The 19,397-nt window shown below is 37.4% G+C and overlaps 1 protein-coding gene across 1 annotated transcript; it reads right to left on the reverse strand.

The window, feature by feature from the left end:
• Positions 1 to 6,105: 6,105 nt before the first annotated feature.
• Positions 6,106 to 18,701, reverse strand: LOC115975515 (polypyrimidine tract-binding protein homolog 3). Its single transcript, XM_031096317.1, has 14 exons — positions 18,625 to 18,701; positions 15,024 to 15,095; positions 14,842 to 14,918; positions 14,477 to 14,558; positions 13,629 to 13,752; positions 13,241 to 13,305; positions 13,098 to 13,147; positions 12,895 to 12,936; positions 12,742 to 12,793; positions 12,589 to 12,643; positions 12,477 to 12,490; positions 9,916 to 10,023; positions 9,694 to 9,837; positions 6,106 to 6,989 (listed from the first exon to the last, which is right to left on the reverse strand). Exons 1-14 carry the CDS (start codon positions 18,679 to 18,681, stop codon positions 6,600 to 6,602), a joined length of 1,332 nt encoding a protein of 443 aa, XP_030952177.1. The 5' UTR covers positions 18,682 to 18,701; the 3' UTR covers positions 6,106 to 6,599.
• Between the last annotated feature and the right edge of the window lie 696 nt (positions 18,702 to 19,397).

Genomic DNA, 19,397 nt, shown 5'->3' on the forward strand with positions numbered 1-19,397 from the left:
ACTATGGAGAGATTGGCTCTTTCAAGTGTTTGATGCTTGATAAACTTTGCATTTTGATTCTAAATTTGTTTATTTAGAAATTGTTTTTCTAATCATGGTTAAACTTTGGGAAAAATAATCTTATAGAAATTTAGAATATTCCATTACAAATATAAACAGAAAGGGAGAAGTGCTTTTTTCTTCAAATCTCAAGGGTGGAGAGTATTTTTTTCATTCAAATTTAGTGTAGAGTGTCATTCCACCAAACCTCAAGGGAGGGGAACGCAATTATCTCAAAAAATTATTATATGTTTTCACCATAAAATTTTATCCTATTTGTAATGTGTATCCTCCCCCAAACTATCAATTTGTTGGATTAGCACTTTAATTTGAGAGAATTGTTTCAAATTGTCAGTATTTCTAAGTATCTAAATTATTAGTGTTAAATGATAGTATGGAAATGGACACATATGTACTACACTGATATCAGCCACAAAACAACTCTTGGGTCCCAAAAATATTATCACCAAAATTACTAATCCAAAATAGCAAGCATACACAAGAATACAAATAGTTACATGGAAAACCATTTCTCTTTAAAGGAAAAAATCAATGGACAAACTCTGAATCATTTCACTATTATCAAATCAATTATAATTGTGGGGCCTGAAATTTGGAATCCCGACCCACTGCACATTAAGGGCCCAAAGCCCAAGCCGAGGAGCCCTACTGCCGAGGACGTATGATGAGAGCCCCTGAATGGCCCAAGAATGTGGCCGAGGACGATCTCACGCTCAACACCTCACAAAACGCCTGAAGAAAAGGACAAACTCAGTACAAGAGCAGTACAAGCGAGAAAGCTACCAACACCATAACGTGGAGCCCAGCGCCTGGCAAAGCCCATACTCCATACCATGCTATCCAGCTTTTCCTAACCACTTTGATGTAAGAATTGATGGGACGAGTAACTGCCCCAAAAAAGGAAAAACTGACACGTAGATGAAGAAGAGGAAGTGAATACTAGTATAAAAGGAAAGGAGAGCTAAAAGGAAAGGGGGAACAAAAAAAGGTGGAAGAATGGTGAGAATGTAATGCTCCTCGGACTAATTCCGAGGAGCCAAACCTTCCAAACCACGTCGATGTAAGCCTCAGCTACACAGTCTAAACCTACCTTTATATGAGTTCTCATGAAACCAGGACCAGACCCCTGCCCAGTGCCCAAAGGCAGGCCTTTCCAAACCCACTCTCTACAAATCGTATTGTTCGGGCCCTTTACATACGAGCCCAACGTCATCCTTGGGTCGTTGAAAATCGTGTCCCTACAATTGGCGCCGTCTGTGGGAAGGCTTGCGCGTTGGCGCAGGTGGCGGTGGAGTCAAGTCTCTATCAAGCAGAGGTCCGCGAAGTTTCCTCCGTCTCCGGCGACATGCAGTTGTTGCTCTGACATAAAGTTCTGCTAGGGGCTACACCTTGCAGTGCCAATGGCGCGGGTAGCTCTAGGGGCTTCCGGCCTCAAGCCAACTATCCCCGCCCTGGTCTAGGGGCTGACCTTCGAAAAATAAATAAATATAGAGAAAAAACTACTTAACAGAAAAGAAAAATTACAAGTTTTGGACAGAACCAAGGCCTTGTATGGTCCTCGGACTTAAGCCTATGGGGAAACCAAGTACTCAAAAGAAAAATTACAAGTTTTGGACAGAACCAAGGCCTTGTATGGTCCTCGAACTCAAGCCTATGGGGAAACCAAGTACTCAAAAGAAAAATTACAAGTTTTGGACAGAACCAAGGCCTTGTATGGTCCTCGGCTCAAGCCTAGGGGAAACCAAGTACTCAAAAGAAAAATTAAAGTTTTGGACAGAACCAAGGCCTTGGTGGTCCTCGGACTCAAGCCTATGGGGAAACCAAGTACTCAAAAGAAAAATTACAAGTTTTGGACAGAACCAAGGCCTTGTATGGTCCTCGGACTCAAGCCTATGGGGAAACCAAGTATTCAAAAGAAAAATTACAAGTTTTGGACAGAACCAAGGCCTTGTATGGTCCTCGGACTCAAGCCTATAGGGAAACCAAGTACTCAAAAGAAAAATTACAAGTTTTGGACAGAACCAATGCCTTGTATGGTCCTCGGACTCAAGCCTATGGGGAAACCAAGTATTCAAAAGAAAAATTACAAGTTTTGGACAGAACCAAGGCCTTGTATGGTCCTCGGACTCAAGCCTATAGGGCAACCAAGTACTCAAAAGAAAAATTACAAGTTTTGGACAGAACCAATGCCTTATATGGTCCTCGGACTCAAGCCTATGGGGAAACCAAGTACTCAAAAGAAAAATTACAAGTTTTGGACAGAACCAAGGCCTTGTATGGTCCTCGGACTCAAGCCTATGGGGAAACCAAGTACTCGAAAGAAAAATTACAAGTTTTAGACAGAACCAAGGCCTTGTATGATCCTCGGACTCAAGCCTATGGGGAAACCAAGTACTCGAAAGAAAAATTACAAGTTTTGGATAGAACCAAGGCCTTGTATGGTCCTCGGACTCAAGCCTATGGGGAAACCAAGTACTCGAAAGAAAAATTACAAGTTTTGGACGGGGAAACCAAGTACTCAACAGACGAATTATTTGAAGTTTGTCGTTCTCGGACGGTCGCCTCGCATGCATTGCGAAGCGCTCAGTCATTATCTCGGTTAGTTTTATGAGTTTAATCTACTGGGAATTATCATTATTATGCTTGGTAATGTCGGTAAATTAGAATTAGTAGGGTTCTGTTTCAAGGATTCCTGCTTTAAGTATCATCAAAGGAAAGCACACATGTAGCACACCCATGCACAAAATAATTGTTGCAGAAAGGAAAGATATTTAAAAAGAAATAAATTCATCTTTTATTAAGACAAATAAACAGTACAGCGTACATTAAAAGAGCTCAAATAAGCTCATACTGAAACTAACTACACAAAACAAAAGAAAAAATACAAGGGAATTAAGAAAAAGCCGAAGGATAGGTGCAGGGGAGAGACGTGCTGCCGCTTCAAAATTTAGTCTAAGGGAGCCATTCCTCAATACTTTTACATGCCTATAACTCAGGCAGCAAAAGAGCCCGACTTCGGGTCGGCACCGTTGAAGAAAAGGAGCCGGGAGTCCAACTCGAGGCTAGCACTGCTGAAGAAAAGGTGCAGGGAACCGGAAGTTGATGAACCTCCACGGAACCATGCCTGCGAAAAAGCAGACGGCGCTGATGGCAGAAAACCTTTTTTCTGACAAACCTAAAGTCTGATGTGACCAGAACCTGCTTCGGATTTTGACTGAAAGAGGTGGGGGTACCACTCGCACCTTATCCAAGCGGGAGGTTACCTTAAATTTGTGCCTTCCCTGCCCAGACCACACCACCTTAAGTCTTGGAAGGGTCCGGTGCCTCTGTGGCGGGTGAAGTTCCTCCACCTCCACCCAAGCCTCAGACATACTGCACTAAGGGAAGACGACACTGGATGTGGGAACTGGTTATGGATAAAAGGTTATGATTTTGAAGAGAGCAGTAGGGTTTATATGCCAGGAGAATAACCACCTATCCTACCTATATAAAGGGTAAGGTGGTGTCATTTAATTTGAGCAGATTCCCAAGAAACACTGTGGACAAGGCAGCTCTGGCATGATTTCCAATACTATCCGCCACCACAAGATTTAAAGGTCCTCGTGAAGGCGCGCCTCGAATACTGAAATATCAAAGGACGCTGCGCTGATAAAGAATAAAGTAATGCCTCTTAATTCGGCACATTTCCCATGCAAATAGAAGAACACAAACAGCAGTAAGGTACAGAACTGGAGCAAGCCGCGAGGTGGGCCCAACATCACCAAAACCCTCCTCCCCAACTAAAAAGTCAGGAAGCAGGATATTGAGGGGCTATTGTGGGGCCTGAAATTTGGAATCCTGGCCCACTGCACATTAAGGGCCCATAGCCCAAGTTGAGGAGCCCTACTGCCGAGAACGTATGATGAGAGCCCCTGAATGGCCCAAGAATGTGGCCGAGGACGATCTCACGCTCAACACCTCACAAAACGCCTGAAGAAAAGGACAAACTTAGTACAAGAGCAGTACAAGCGAGAAAGCTGCCAACACCATAACGTGGAGCCCAGCGCCTGGCAAAGCCCATACTCCATACCATGCTATCCAGCTTTTCCCAACCACTCTGACGTAAGGATTGATGGGACGAGTAACTGTCCCAAAAAAGGAAAAACTGACACGTAGATGAAGAAGGGGAAGTGAATACTAGTATAAAAGGGAAGGAGAGCTAAAAGGAAAGGGGGAACAAAAAAAGGTGGAAGAATGGTGAGAATGTAATGCTCCTCGGACTAATTCCGAGGAGCCAAACCTTCCAAACCACGTCGATGTAAGTCTCAGCTACACAGTCTAAACCTACCTTTATATGAGTTCTCATGAAACCATGACCAGACCCCTGCCCAGTGCCCAAAGGCAGGCCTTTCCAAACCCACTCTCTACAAATCGTATTGTTCAGGCCCTTTACATACGAGCCCAACGTCATCCTTGGGTCGTTGAAAATCGTGTCCCTACAATAATAATTCTCAAATTTACACCTAACTTGAGAGCTACCCAAATACAATAATCAATCATCTTGTGTATGTCTCACGGTTAAAGAAAAATCTCCTTATTTTCTTTGTTGTGTCACACACTCTCTTTGCATCTTACAGCTAAAGAAAAATCTCCTTATTTTTCTTTGCTCTCACACACACACTACATCACTGCAGTTTCTTCTTCTTTTTCTTCCAACGGTTCACTCTTGGTTGCTCTCTTTTTTCTTTTCACACAACTTTCATTGGATGCATTTTGTCTTCGTCTTTCTTCACTTTTCAACATCAAATAAAACTTTAAAAATTCTACTTGATTTGTGTGCTTTACAAAAAACATTGTCAAACAAACCCAAACTTTTTTGTCTACCTCCTTGAGTTATCTTCCAAGCAAAAAATCCATTTTTTCTCCCTTGGTTTCACACAATATTTCCTTTTCTCATAGAAAAGACCCTTGGGCTGAAGCCATAAAATTCTCTATAACATTGTCTATTTATAAGACTTCAATTTCCTATTCCTTTGTGGACAATGAATATAATTTATTTTTTACAAGGAATAGACTTTCCTTCCACACTAAGGAAACCACAAAAAAAAAATATATATATATATATATATATATAAAATAATAAATAAATAAATAAATTTTCCTTCTTCAACTATCAACTAATCACATTTAGAATTAAATGCAATTTCCCAACAATTACACACAATAGTTCTAGGAATTCGAGATGGCCAAAATACCCTCCCATATCTTCTCTTCTCACTTCTTATCTTTGGGCGTGGTTGCAATTCAATGCATTGTGGATTTCAATGATTGACTGATGTTATGGAACGTATGGATTTAGGAGGAGTTTGAGGTTGGTGGGTTAAATGATTGGTCGAGTGTTGAGAGATGGGTGGTGGGTTGGCCAATGTAGTGATAAGGGGGTTGAAGCTTCATGAGTTTAGTGAGAGAGAGGTTTCCTTTGCTCGAGATTTTATCAATGCCTGGAAGAGTAAAGAGGAATTAGGTGATGTTTTTTTGGGTTGAATCCAATCCTACTTTGCTTGCTGTTAGAGAGGCCAAGAAGCTTAATTTATCCCAGGTTTATTCTTAAAAGGCTAACCTTACCCAAGGTTGAACATCTTTTATTAAGTTGAATAAGATGAGTGAAAAAAAAGCTCATGAAGTATAACATATCATGTGTATACTCCAATGATAAGTATTTTTTAGTAACCCTTGGGATTACTATAAGACAAGCAATGACCATTTTATTTGGGATTATAACCAAAAATAAAAACTGTCTACTTTACTCCTTAATAATGTTCACAATCTGAGGCTTTTAAAAAAATATATATATGTTTGAATATAATCACCTTTTTGCTTAATACAGCTCTAAAATCGTTACCAAATGCAAATAATTTCACCTTTCCCCATTGGGAGGACCTGCAATTAACCATTTCTCAAATTGGAATAGAGACATCCCAAAAATTAAGAGTTGGAAGAGGTGAGAGAGAGAGGGGAGGAAAAGGGCCAAGAAGAAGCAGTGAGATGACCGATAAACCTCTACCATAAGACAAGCAATGACTATTTTATTTGTCTTTCACAGAGAGGAGTAACAAACAGGGGGGAGATAGAAGAAATGGGAAAACTTCAAAAAGTTGCTCATCCCTCAACTGACGGGAAAAAGGGGCATTAAGATACAACAGACATGGCCCGATCAGCCTGAATTACAAAGACATATACAACAAAGATACATAAGAGATCCCTCTACCTGAAAAGGTAATATTCTCTCACTCTTTCTTCCTAAGTCCTACCCTCAAAACTGTGCCTATCTGCAGTCAGAAATCTACCCCCACTATTGAAGGAACCTAAACAATCATTGGTACAAGGACTGTAGATGAGAAAGATGGATAATTAAAGAAATTCAAACAGTATGTCCCACCAGTACAAAAGCAATCAAAACCACATTATAAGAAAGTTTAGAAACCATCAGCAGCACATAATATCCTTACCCCAATAGGCTTAAGGATCCTTACCCAGTTATCCTTCTATTACAAGTTCTCTTATATAGCCTGTAACTGGGAAAAGGAAATCCGGATTATGGACCCAGAAACTGAGGTAGCATGCTTGCACACAAGGGCTTCAGTAGCCTGCTCCTCAGTTTCAAACAGAACCAGGGCCTGCTTCTTCCCATTCATTTCGAAAAGCTTAGTGTTGACAATGGTGCCGTGTTCTTCCAAGTGGCTCACAATCTCCTCCTCAGTGAGATCCTGGGGGAGAGTAGATAGGTGTATCATTTTTGTGGGGGAGCAGCAGTAGCGGTAATTCTTTTGAGCATTACGGTTGAAGCGGTTGAGATTTGAGTTTATGTACTCATGGGTGTCAGCACCTTGGGTTATATTTGGATGCTTTGAAAAGTTCACCTCCATTGGCTTCTCAAATAGCATTGCTCCCTACATGTCCAATTTAAAAGGTATTAGTACCAACTAAAAGAAAGGATTATTAATCAGCGTTGACTCACTGCAGAAAACGAACTTAGCAATAACTCTTACACAGTGCTTTCAACAGATTCCTTCAAGTAAATAATGATTGTGACATATCATGTAGGACAATAAGGCCCATAATTTGCAACAGAGGGAAAGTGAGAAGCAATATTTTAGATGTGACGACCAAAAACTATGAAGTGCTGTTATTCAAACACTACCACCAACCACCCCTTAACTCATTCATTATCAGTGGTTTCAAATGACTGAATGCAGCATTCATGTTTTGGAAACTGAATGGTTAACAAAGATTTTGATTCATTGATTTTCAGAATCATGGAACAGTGTTTCCATATTCTATTCCATAGTTAAAATAAAAATAAAAAAATAAAAATAAATAAAAAAAAAAAAACAGCTGTTGACAACTCATGATGAGAAAATCAAAACCCTAAAAAGATAAGTAAAATCATAATCGACTTTAATTTAGATAATAAATTCATTAAACCCAATAGAAGTAAATCAGAACTTACAACCAAAATCAAGCAGTAAAAAACTGCAGAGACCAAACAATTAGATCTACAACTCAAACAATGGAAACCAGAAACAAAACAAATACTAGGGACTTAATTGGAAAGTAAAGAACTCCCATCTTTGGTTCATACGTTGGCTTTGCCTTGATCTTTTCATAGGCTTGGAAGAGAAAATTTTATCCTTAACACAGCACAGATAACGAAACAAAGACTCCTCACTTTGACACTCCCCTCCATGGATTCGAGTGTTTCTTCCAATCCAAATGTGGTAAAATATACGTGCAGTCCAGGCAAGATTAATGACAGGAACACAGAAACATTTTCTCCTCAAGTTTGTCATAACCCATTATAACTCCCTATCCCATGAGACAAATTTCTAGCTTTTTTTATTGGTAAGTTACACACCCAATGGTTTAGAACCCACAACCTTGCACTCCACTCGTTCATGTGGGAGGAACACGTGTATTTGAGCCAGAACTTATTGGCGATGATGCAGCGACTTTATGCCTTAGAATAATCAACAAGATGGCTGCAAGTCTAGAAGCAGCAGCTAGCCAAGTAGTGGTAGCTTTGGTGCAACACAGCCTAAAGCATGCCTTGCAACCCTATGCAGGAAGTCGGAGTATAGTTACTAGCTTTATGAAGTATTTCAGTGTCATTTTTTTTTTTATAAAGTAAAGAAAATTTTATTGAAAACAAAACAGACCCAAGTGCACTTGAAATGTACTATGGGTACAATACAATCAAGATCCCAAATTAAAATGATCCAACAAATCAGAAATAGAAAAACAATAAAAGTTTGTAAAACTAAACTCCACTCAAGTAAAGTATGAAAGAAAAAGGACTTAATCTCGAGAATAGAACATTCACATCCCTCAAAACTTCTAGCATTCAATTCCCTCCAAATACACCACATTTTGCAATGTGTCACAAACCTCCACAAAGCTATATTGGATTCCAAACAAGCTAAACACCATTGTCCATAATTCACACACTATATAGGCAATGAAGAAGAAGACGATTCCCCGATTCCCCACACCGTATGCACATACAAGATACAACACCAATCTATAACCATAATTCTCCTCTTCTGAAGATTATCTAGAGATAAAATCTTACCCAAAGTAGTAGACCATGAAAAGAATGGCTACACTAGGAGGGACCTTCGCTTGCCACACCAATTTCCAAGGGAATGACATGACATTAGAAGGGGATACAGAATGTTAATATCCATGAACCTCAAAACCTTAACTCTTAGCCGGCTTCCAACAGATTTTATTACAACCATCACCTTGCATAGAGGTGGCATAGATCATGTCCATAAACAGATTTGGTTAACTGTTAGTTAGGCCTTGTGCCAACCGGTGCAAGTCCATGTGCTGAGTTAGTTAGAGATCTCAAGAGCTAGTACTTGAGCCCAGCTTGTATAAATAGCCCATTGCTGCACTTGGAACTCAGTCTGATTAGAATACATATTTTAGCCTTAGTGCTAGTTTCCAAGAGAGTGCTCTTGAAGAGTTGAATTCTCATTCTTGCGCTTCTAAACAACTTAGCCTTTAATTTCATTTCAATTCCTGCTTGCCTATTGTTTTGTTTGCATCAGGAGAGCCAATCGGTCTAGTTAATGAGCATAATAAATCAACAATCCATTTCACAAATTTTCAAGTGAAGAAAGTCTTCAACTTGGACTCATAAGATTAGCTCTTGCAAATCAAAATTGACATTGCATTAGCCAATATGAAAACCAAAAAGTTGAAACACAAACTACCATCCATATTTCTCACTATTTTTATTCCAGAACTTGGAGACCCCGTAAATCAATGTAAATGGAGATTTTTTTTTTCTGACAGGTACTGTAATTATCAAGTTCTGTCAGTAAAAAGTGAGAAAGAAAAAAGGGTATTCTAGATCCTATAAAGTTCCACTTGAACAGTTAGACCAAAATATCAAGACAACTGTAAGAAAATGCGTCCGCAAATCCTGCAAGGTCTTGTATACTAAGAACATAACTTGATTCCCTCAGCAGATCTAATAAATTGACATGCTACGGGAATCAGTGACAAAAAGACAATTGAATCTTATTAATCACAGTTTAATGAAATAAATTTTAAGATACATATTTGGAAAATATATACAAACCTCACCTTCAAAAAGTTAACTGCCAGTTCAGCCTGCAAGCCATCACCCATCTGAATGAGTGCATGATCTGGTTTATTGCGGAGAAGTTTAATTCTCACAATGTTTCCATATAAAGAGAAAAGGTTGAAGAGCTTATCCTCATCTATTCTCTGAAACAAAGGATTGTAATACATGAAGACAATAGTTGAGCAAAATCTTTAAATTAAATAAAAATAAAAATTTCTTACATCAGGATTGAGATTGGAAACAAGGACTGTACACCTGTCATTTGTCCCACTTATTCCAGGAGGCAAACCTCCTCCAAAGGCAGCCGCAATGGCTGTTGTATTGGCCATCTAGATTTTGAAAAGAAACAAAATGTTCAATCAGGTGCATGTTTAGGGAAAAATTAGTGCAACTACTAAAATACATATAATTAAGGAGAACTGCAATGTATGTTAAAGATGGGGGAGTCTCATGAAGTTAAAGAAGTTGGAATAATTGTCAAAACAAGGGTCAACCAAAACCGATATCTCCTAGCAAGATCCTATGCTCAAAAAAAAGGGTATTGCAATTTTTTTGATAACTAAATAATGCTTCCTTGAAGAAAATGAAAATTAAACAAGTAACCAAAGCACACAATCAGTGTACTAAGGAGCCAGAAATACAGCAACACTACAGTGCATGCAATCAAGCAAGTAGGCTAAAGAATTAAAAGTAAAAACACCCAAAGCATTTGTCCACTCAAACAAAGTCTGAAAGAAAGACAGATTCAAGTCAGGAATTAATCTCTCACTTACTTCAAAAGTACAAGCATTTCATCTCTCACCAAATACCCCACATAAGACAATGAGGGATCATAGCCCAAATCACCGCAGATTTATGCCTGTTGAACTTGCTCAACTAGCTAGCTAGTATTGCAGTTAAAACTCCAACACTGGGGGATGGAGAAAAGAAAAATGCTGAAATTGAGTAATGTTACCAGAAGCCTTCTGAGCTTTAAGGTTAAATATGGGAAAAAAGATATTCTTATGGCATGATAGATGGCATCGAGATGGGACCCTATACCTGAAGTATTTTTATAGGGTCATATATGATGCAGCGAGCAGACTTGATGCTGAGGTTAATAGTGTACTTAATAACAAGAATTGGATCTGATATCAATCCAAAGCAAATTATGCTTTGGTGGAGGCGCGGAGCTGAAAGAAGGGGACAGGGTTATCCAGTCTGCTTCTAGATCAGGCATATTCACATGTGCAGCATCCTGGGAGGAGCTGATAACAAAGTATGAAGAAGCGCCATGGTGGAAACTAATTTGGTTTCAATGCACATTCCTAAGCATGCATTTGTCAGCTGTTTGGCACTCAAGAACAGGCTTTCTACAAGAGATAGAATGCTGCAATTGGGTTCTACAGGTGACACTGACTGTATCTTCTGCAGAATATGCATTGAATGCAAGAGCCATCTCTTTTTTTAATGCTCTTTCACCAAGAAAATTTGGAGGTCATGGGAGTTTGTCTAGTTTCTAATGCTCAGTCAGCATGGGATGAGCTGATAGGTTGGGAATCAGAAACCTGAAAGGTAGAAGCTTATGAGCTTCTCCATTTAAGCTAGCTAGGGCCTAGGTGGGAAGCTGTTTATCATTTACGGCTTTATAAGGAAATTCAGAACCAATGCAAGGAAGATAAAAAATGAGGAGCAGAGAGTTAGAAGCATAAATCATGCCAGAGCATGGATAGAATACAAAGGAGTTGGCTGCAGTTCAATTCTAAATAGTCTAGTGCTGAGTTGGGGAATTTCCATCACTGTAATTCAAAATAATTCTGCCTAACTGTGAAAGATCATTGTAGAATCTGGATGTATCTTAACCTAAGGGTCAGGCTCTGAGTGTATCTATGGATCCTTTGCTCTGAGTGTTTGGAATTGTACAATGTTAATGAGAAGAGAAAATATGGGTGAAAAATGGAGCCATTTTCCATAAAGCCCTCACTCAATCCATTACATATATAGAAAGAAAAAATTACAAAATATAACAAAGAATATTCTGATAGTGACAGTTGTAAAGACACCTCACCAATAGTATCTTCTATAAGTGTCTAGAATATGGACAACTCACTAGGGATGCCTCACCAATGGAATCTTTCTAGAAGAATACAATCATAGCATTCTTTTCCTTTCCAACATATCTTTCTAACATACAAGTCATTTCATTTAAAAATAAACTGTTGGTTTATCACCCAAAAAAAACACTCCCTACCTCCCTCCTCCAATCTCACCCACATGCACCAAACAAAAAAGATATAACAAAATAAATAGGTCTTCTCAATTGCCAAATACTTTTAAAGTAGATTTTATGATGAGTCTATAAGAATGAGTCCATTGTATGCTAGGAAATGAAAAGCTTGAATTCTTTTTTCTTTTTCTTTTTTTCTTTTTTTTTTTAAGTAAAGAAAATTTTATTCAAAGTCATAAAAAGGAGTCACCCAAGGATACAGGAAGTATACAGCAGGGGACCAAAATAATCAAATACAAAAATTACAAGCATCCATCAAAATCATAAACTGAAAAAAAGAATGACCTCCTATGATAGACATCCAATCCAATAGTGTTTTTAAAAAGAAAAGTTTTAAGGCAATCATAGTACATTTATAACAAAAATTTTAATTCAAACACAAGACTAGATAGAAAAGGAGAATAGTCAATCTGTAGACATCCCATACTATCCACCACAAAGATATAAATAGATAGCATCCTCCAACTCAGATAATTATCTTATTCAAGACTTCTTCATGGCTTGATCAATACCCACCTGTGGAAATGGAACTGGAAGACATTAAAAAGAAAAACTCATCAGTAAATGGTTGAAGAACACAAAATACAATTGACTTGTTAAAGCAATTTACAACTGTCAAATTAAGCACCTGCCCGCCCAGTAGCTTGAAGGGCATACATGCCTCCTGCATCCCCATACCCGGGCTATCACATGATGGAACAAAAAAATTTAGAATAATAGGCAAAGCACAACATTTTTACAAATGCACATAACATCAACATCAAAGGACAAAAGCACATACTTGTGATGATCTGCCTTTCTGTTCTGTAGGTAGATTTGGGTTTGTGAAATCCCTATGCAATGATGGACATAAATTAATTAATTTAGCACCAATGAAGGATTAATGTCATAGAAATAGAGTAATTGATTTCATAATCCACATGCTACCACCCACCTAGAACGCTCATTATTGTAGTTTACTTGTAACTCGTCAAGGCTTGGATCATGAAAAAAAGGGGGGGAAATTAATCTCCAGAACAGATGAATAAACAATAATGAAAGAATAAGCATACACCCAAAGACACAGGCAAGCTGACAAAAAGCTTTGGGAACCCAAATACATGCAAAATGCAAACTGCTAAAAGGTTTAAAACCTACTTCGAGTACTGAATGTCCAGCTGACAGCAACCATCATAAATATTACGTCCCTATAACATAACACCAACAACAATTAAAACTATTTTGGAAATCAAGCCAGGATTTAGACGTCAAGAAAGCTTCCAGTTCATAAAGAACAATACCTGAAGTGCAGTTCTAGCTACAACAGCACTCTGACGTGATTGATACTGAATAAGGGCTTGAAAGCCTACATAGTTTGCACACAAAAGATGAAAGGCTATTAGAAACAAAATAAGAGAGCATGAATATTTCTATTAGAGTGACCTATCTCATTCTAGATTACAAGGAATATGATCATACAAACAACAGTACACCCACTACATTTTTAAAAATTATAACTACAAGCATTTCTTATCTAAAAAGCAATTTATAAGGGCCATTCTGATGCCAATTATGAGATTAATTAACATGGCTCTTTTCCACAAAACAACATTGACCCATCCAGCTGTAAGACAAATGTAATATAAAGAGAGACAAAGGAAGAAAGAGAGAAAACTTGAAGAGGCTGACCAGCTGACTTCTGAAAAGTGACGATCTTCTCCACAAATCCATGCGGAGAAAACACTTGATGCAGCACGTCCACTGTTATTGGATATAGCATGTGGTGAATTGTAACTAGAAGAATTCGATTTGGCTGAGCATCCAGATAGTGCCCGGCAGCAAAACAGGATAGACAGAAGAGAGAGAAGAGAATAAATAGAGGAATACAGATAGAGAAAAAGATCCAGAGAAAATAATAATCTCCTATGTAAAGTAGAGATTGCCAAAAAAATGGTCAAGATGAAAAGAAAAGGTAAACAAGAGAAAATAAAACGTGAGATATTAAAAAAAATCAGAAAGAAAAAAAGAAAATGGTTGTTTTGATTCAAGCCAAACAATTATCCTAACAAAAAAAATTTCCTCTTCTCTTTTGATATACTATCATGTTCAAAGTTCAATGAAAAGCACTGTAGAAGCAAAGCAGTAACTGTGTGCATAAAGCACATGAATAACGTTCCTTAGATAACCTTTAGAAAGGTATCTCAGCTAGAGTAATTGAATAAGCAATATAATATGCAGTCAACAGACAAGAAACAGTTATCCTCATTATCATACAATTTTTCTTTTTCTTTCTCTTTTCTTTTTTCTTCTTTTTTTTTTTTTTTTTTCCTTTTTTGGGGATAAGTATCCACCTTATTACTGCATTATCAGCAGACAACAATTTTTTCTTATTAGAAAAATTACTTCTACTATTTATGCAGGAAATTATTAAAAATTATTTTGGCCACAGAAAAGTTTCTATACACATTGCTTTCCTCCATAAACATAACAAGGTATATGAATTATACTTCTCAAATAATAATTAAAAATGTACCAACCTCATCTCCTCGCCCTTGAGTGTTTTGATCCATTGTTGTTAGTTCCTGATGTGATGAGAACTGGACATAAACATTCCTCCCCCTGGGGCAAAACAAAAGGAGAGTTAAACCATATATGAAATCTTGAAATTAGACTAGTTTGGAAACAAATTGTGCATAATAGCTCTGCAGACTAAGGTGATAGTAAAATAATAAAACCTATCACAAAGAAATCAAATACCAAAGTAAACAATAAGCTCTAACATAAATGGTACTTCCTCTTCTCATAAGAATGGATGGGTAGTGAGGTCATGGGTTCAAAACCCATTGGATGCGTAACTTACCAATATTTTTTTTTTTTTTTTAAAGTAAACAATCTGTTATACCTTATGCTTGGCTGGACGTTTGCATAGAATTGCAGAGCATTAACTGCTGAAGGAATATCTTGCATTTGGATAAGAGCCTGCATGCATGGCAGAGACAAAATAAAATGTGTCAGATCTATGGTTTGGCTTAATTTAAAAAATAAAAAAAACTGTCTCTACCACGTTTTGCACAAAGTCACAACCTGATTTTTTGCTCGAAGCATCACAAGCTTAGTTATGACTCCAAATGGCTGGAATAGCTGAAGCAAATCATTCTGGTATGAATAATTTAAATTGCGTCAAAGATGTAATTATCAAGATACAAAATCTGTAAAATATATACAGACAAGTACATGAAAATAAATTTAGAACACAACAGGCAAAAGTATAGCATATAACACATTTTAAATTTTTATTATTTTTTAATAAAGTTGTGATGCCCCCAGATTAATTAGATGTTGATTGAGTGTATGCTAAGTCTCACATCGAGCATATCACATATATTGGATTGATCTAGGCTTTATTAAAAACTACAAGGAGCCTCAATTGTGACTAGACTTGTCCTTTTGGGTTATAGTGCAGATATGACCAATGCTTATCTTTGGGTGTTACAAAATGGTATCAAAGCTCAAGGTTTGATCCTTAGGATTTCCTAAATTATAAAAAAATAAAAAATTATGAGCGGGGTAGAATTTAGGCAATTTGGGGTACATCCTATGGTACCTAAAAGTTGATTTTCTTAACAATTTTTACTGAATTAGAATTTTCGTAACATGCTAGTGTATATTGGACATAGGTTAAGATGCCACCATGCAATAGGAGACTCATGGACATTAGCAACAATTCTCGTAATGATGGGAATCAGCAAGGCAGATGACAAGAACGTAGGCTTAATCAAGGCCAACCACTAGATATGTTTCAGTTGATGCAAACCTTAATTGGGGTGGTTCAGCAGCAAGCCACTACTGGGGATGACTAGAATGAAGGAGTAGCACCAAGGTCAACAAGGTGGAATGACTGAATTTAAGAGATTCCCCTCCAACTTTTGAGGGAGCCATTGAACCTATGGAAGTAGAGAAATGGATGATTGTAAAGGAAAAGGTTTTTAGTGCTAAAATGCTCTAAGGGTGAAAAGGTGGGTTATGCCACCTACATGTTGCAAGGAAATTAGGATTGGTAGAAGCGAGAAGAGGACAAGCGTGGCCAAGAGTCAGAACCATGCGCTTGGGAAGTTTTTAAAGCTGCATTTTATGATAAATACTTTCCCTAGAGTGTTTGCTTCTAGAAAGAAAATAAGTTCATTAAGATGAAATAAGGAAACTCGACAATTGCCAAAAGCAGAATCTGCTAGTTAGCCAAATTTGCTCCTGCATTAGTGGCAAATGAAGAGAGCAAGGTCCCAAATCAATCAGGGAGTGTTGCCATTTTTAGTTGACCATCTTAGCAAATTCTGCTGCATACTAGGCATCATGTTTCCTTGTTCTAGCTGAATGAACTCATTTTCTTTCTAGAAGCGATCACTCTTGGGAAAGTATTTCTCATAAAATGCAGCCTTAAACACCTTCCAAGTACAGGATTCTGACTCGTGGCCACACTTGTCCTCTCCAACTTCCACCAATTATAAGCATCTCCTCACAACATGTAGGTGGCATAACCCACATTTTTACCCTAAGAATTTTAGCACTCTAAACACCTTCATTTCAATTATCCATTTCCACTTCCAAAGGTTCAATGGCTCCCTCAAAAACTAGAGGAGCTAGTCTCTTAAATTCATCGATTCCACCTTGTTGACCCTGGCATTGCTCCATCATTCTAGTCAAGTTATCACTAGTAGTGGTTTGTTGCTGAACCACCCCACTTAAAGTTTGCATCAACTGAAACATATCTAGTGGTTGGCCTTAGTTAAGCCTAGGAAAAAGGTTAGCCACATCTACGTTATACCTCAAAAAGATTAGTCTAGTCACAATCGAGGCTCCTTAGTTGTTACTAAAGGACATATCAACCAATTATATACCCGATGGGACTCATCACACACCCACACAACATACTCTTAATCAAATCTAGGGCATCACACTTTTCCCCAATTAAAAAAGAAAAGTGCTAGTCACATCTGCGCTATGCCCTAGTCTAGTCACAATTGAAGCTCTTTGTAATTGTTAATAAAACCTAGATCACCTAGTACATGCTCAATGTCACACACCCATACATCACACACTTAATCAATATCCAATCAAATATGGGGCATCACAAAAGGTGACTTCCAAAATTCTTAGTTCTAACCAAAATATATGACAATTATTTTGTTGGTTAGTTGTGCTTGGCACTTGATTGAGCATTAAAAATTAAATTAATGCCCCCTATAATTAGTGGTTGCCACTGAATTTACAGCTCTAGTTATGATTAAAACTACAAAGTGATGCTACCAATATTAGGAAACGCATCAATGACCCCTAATGAAATAAAAACCTTATGACCCATATCAGTTATAGAATAATCAAATTTATATACAACATTAACTTTCAATATAAGATGTTTGAATCAACTCATCTTAGCACTTTATACTTTTTACTCCTAATCCACGTTGCAAGAGCATGCATATATGTAATACAAATAATATATTTAGACTGCAAGAAGCTTAAAAGGAAAGTAAATAAGGAAACCCTCCAAAAAGGTTAGATTTTTGTATAGAAGCTTAAAATGAAAGTAAAGAAGGAAACCCTCCAAAAAGGTTAGATTTTTGTATAATCTCTAAAGTTCATAGTACAAGAGGAGAATATTGTAAATTTGATTTCTCTTTTCAGTTTCATATCCTCCACTTCAATGATCAACTCTTTCAATCTTCCTATTTTCTATGTGCAAATACACATTGAACATATGTTGAATAAAGAAGAGTAGCTGATAAGTAAATATTATGGTGAAATTTTTCTTTCAGCAATTATCTTAATCTTTTATCTACTGCTACATAATTTCTTTAGTAAATTTAAACGTAGTTGTTGCAATTTTTACTTCTTTTTTTACAATAAATCCTACCAGATTGTGTTCCTATGAGTTAAACAATGGTAGCCATCCAAGTAAGACCCCAACTTCTTTCTATTTCTTCAATATAAATGGGTATGTTGGAAATTTGGAATTTGGGACTACGGAAGCACATTCACACCAAAAGAACTTAAAAACATCCACACAAATCATAAAATTTAACTTGATTCAACCAAGTCATGCTTACTTCCATGGCCAACACCAACCAAAATCTACTATCAACAATATAGATTACAACTAAACTTAATCAAGCCTCACAAACACAAACTAACCTAAATCTCTAACTCCCAATAACACTCACAAACTCAACACTCTCACAAACCCAAAACCCTAATGTACCCAACAGTGCTCTTATATTAAGAAAGTCAATAAACTCTCAAATCTCAACTCACACAAATGGGACACAGCTACCTTTTAACCAAAAAACACTACCACGAATCTTCTAAGTTCCAAAAACAATCTATGCGTTTGTTCCAACACAAGCATCTTCCAACCTCACAGAGTGTATTGGTGAACTTACTAAAAAAAAAATGGATTTTAAAACTATTTAGTTTAAGAAACTTACTAACTATAATATAGAGTCTCTCACAAGAGATTATTACCATCCATAAACACCTTTGACATATGCATGTATAAAAATGGTTTTCCTTTTGTGGGGCACGTGAACTGTGAGTAGTGGAGAAAAAGTGATCAGTTCATGCGAAAGTGATAGGCAGTCTCATTAAATTTGGACAGTAGAATTTAAAAGAAAATAGAGTGAGAATATACTTCAGATATTTCGGGGCCCACATTGCGAACGTGAATGACCTTAGAAGGTTCTGTCATTGTGCTGAAGCTAAACCACGCTCACCCTGACCCTGGCTGTAACAAACCCAACCGTAAAATCAGTTCAGCATTGCTTTGAATTTAGAAGCAATCAAATTAATATATATCACACATAACAAAGTTTTTTTTTTTAATTCAAAATGCAAACAATCGGACTTGATTTTGCGAAGCTGAATTACAGACAGCACTACTAACAGACAGCACTACTAAATCAAACACTCAACTGCTTGCTTGAAATGAACACAAATATAGTATCGAAATCCCTAAATCAAAACCATATAAAGAAAATCATAATTTCAAGAAGATTAAAAGAACATTTAATTATTTTTATACAACAATAACAAAAGAGGGTGTGTGCAGTGCAGGTCAAAACCCTAGGTCATAAAAGAAATCACAAAAGGAGAAAGTTTTGAATCGAAAAGAATCTACAAACAAACAGGTGGATAGATTCCAAATTCGAAGTTCACAACTTTTTTTCTTTTTCTTTCTCGGCAACCAAACGGACCGTACATTCGAAGTAAAATAAAATATGAAAAAAGAAAAGAAAAAGAAAATCAGCTTGGCTTGGCTTGCCTGGGAGAGAGAAAGTGATGATGATTGATGAATGAGGGACTGAAAGGGGAACTGCGCAACTGCAACGTGTATTGTGTTTATTGTCTGCTCTCTGTTTCTCAAATCTCAATCTCACTCGGACTCGCACTTGCACCAATTGCTGC

This window comes from Quercus lobata, chromosome 2 (assembly GCF_001633185.2).
Source record: "Quercus lobata isolate SW786 chromosome 2, ValleyOak3.0 Primary Assembly, whole genome shotgun sequence".
NCBI classification, from domain to species: Eukaryota; Viridiplantae; Streptophyta; class Magnoliopsida; order Fagales; family Fagaceae; genus Quercus; species Quercus lobata.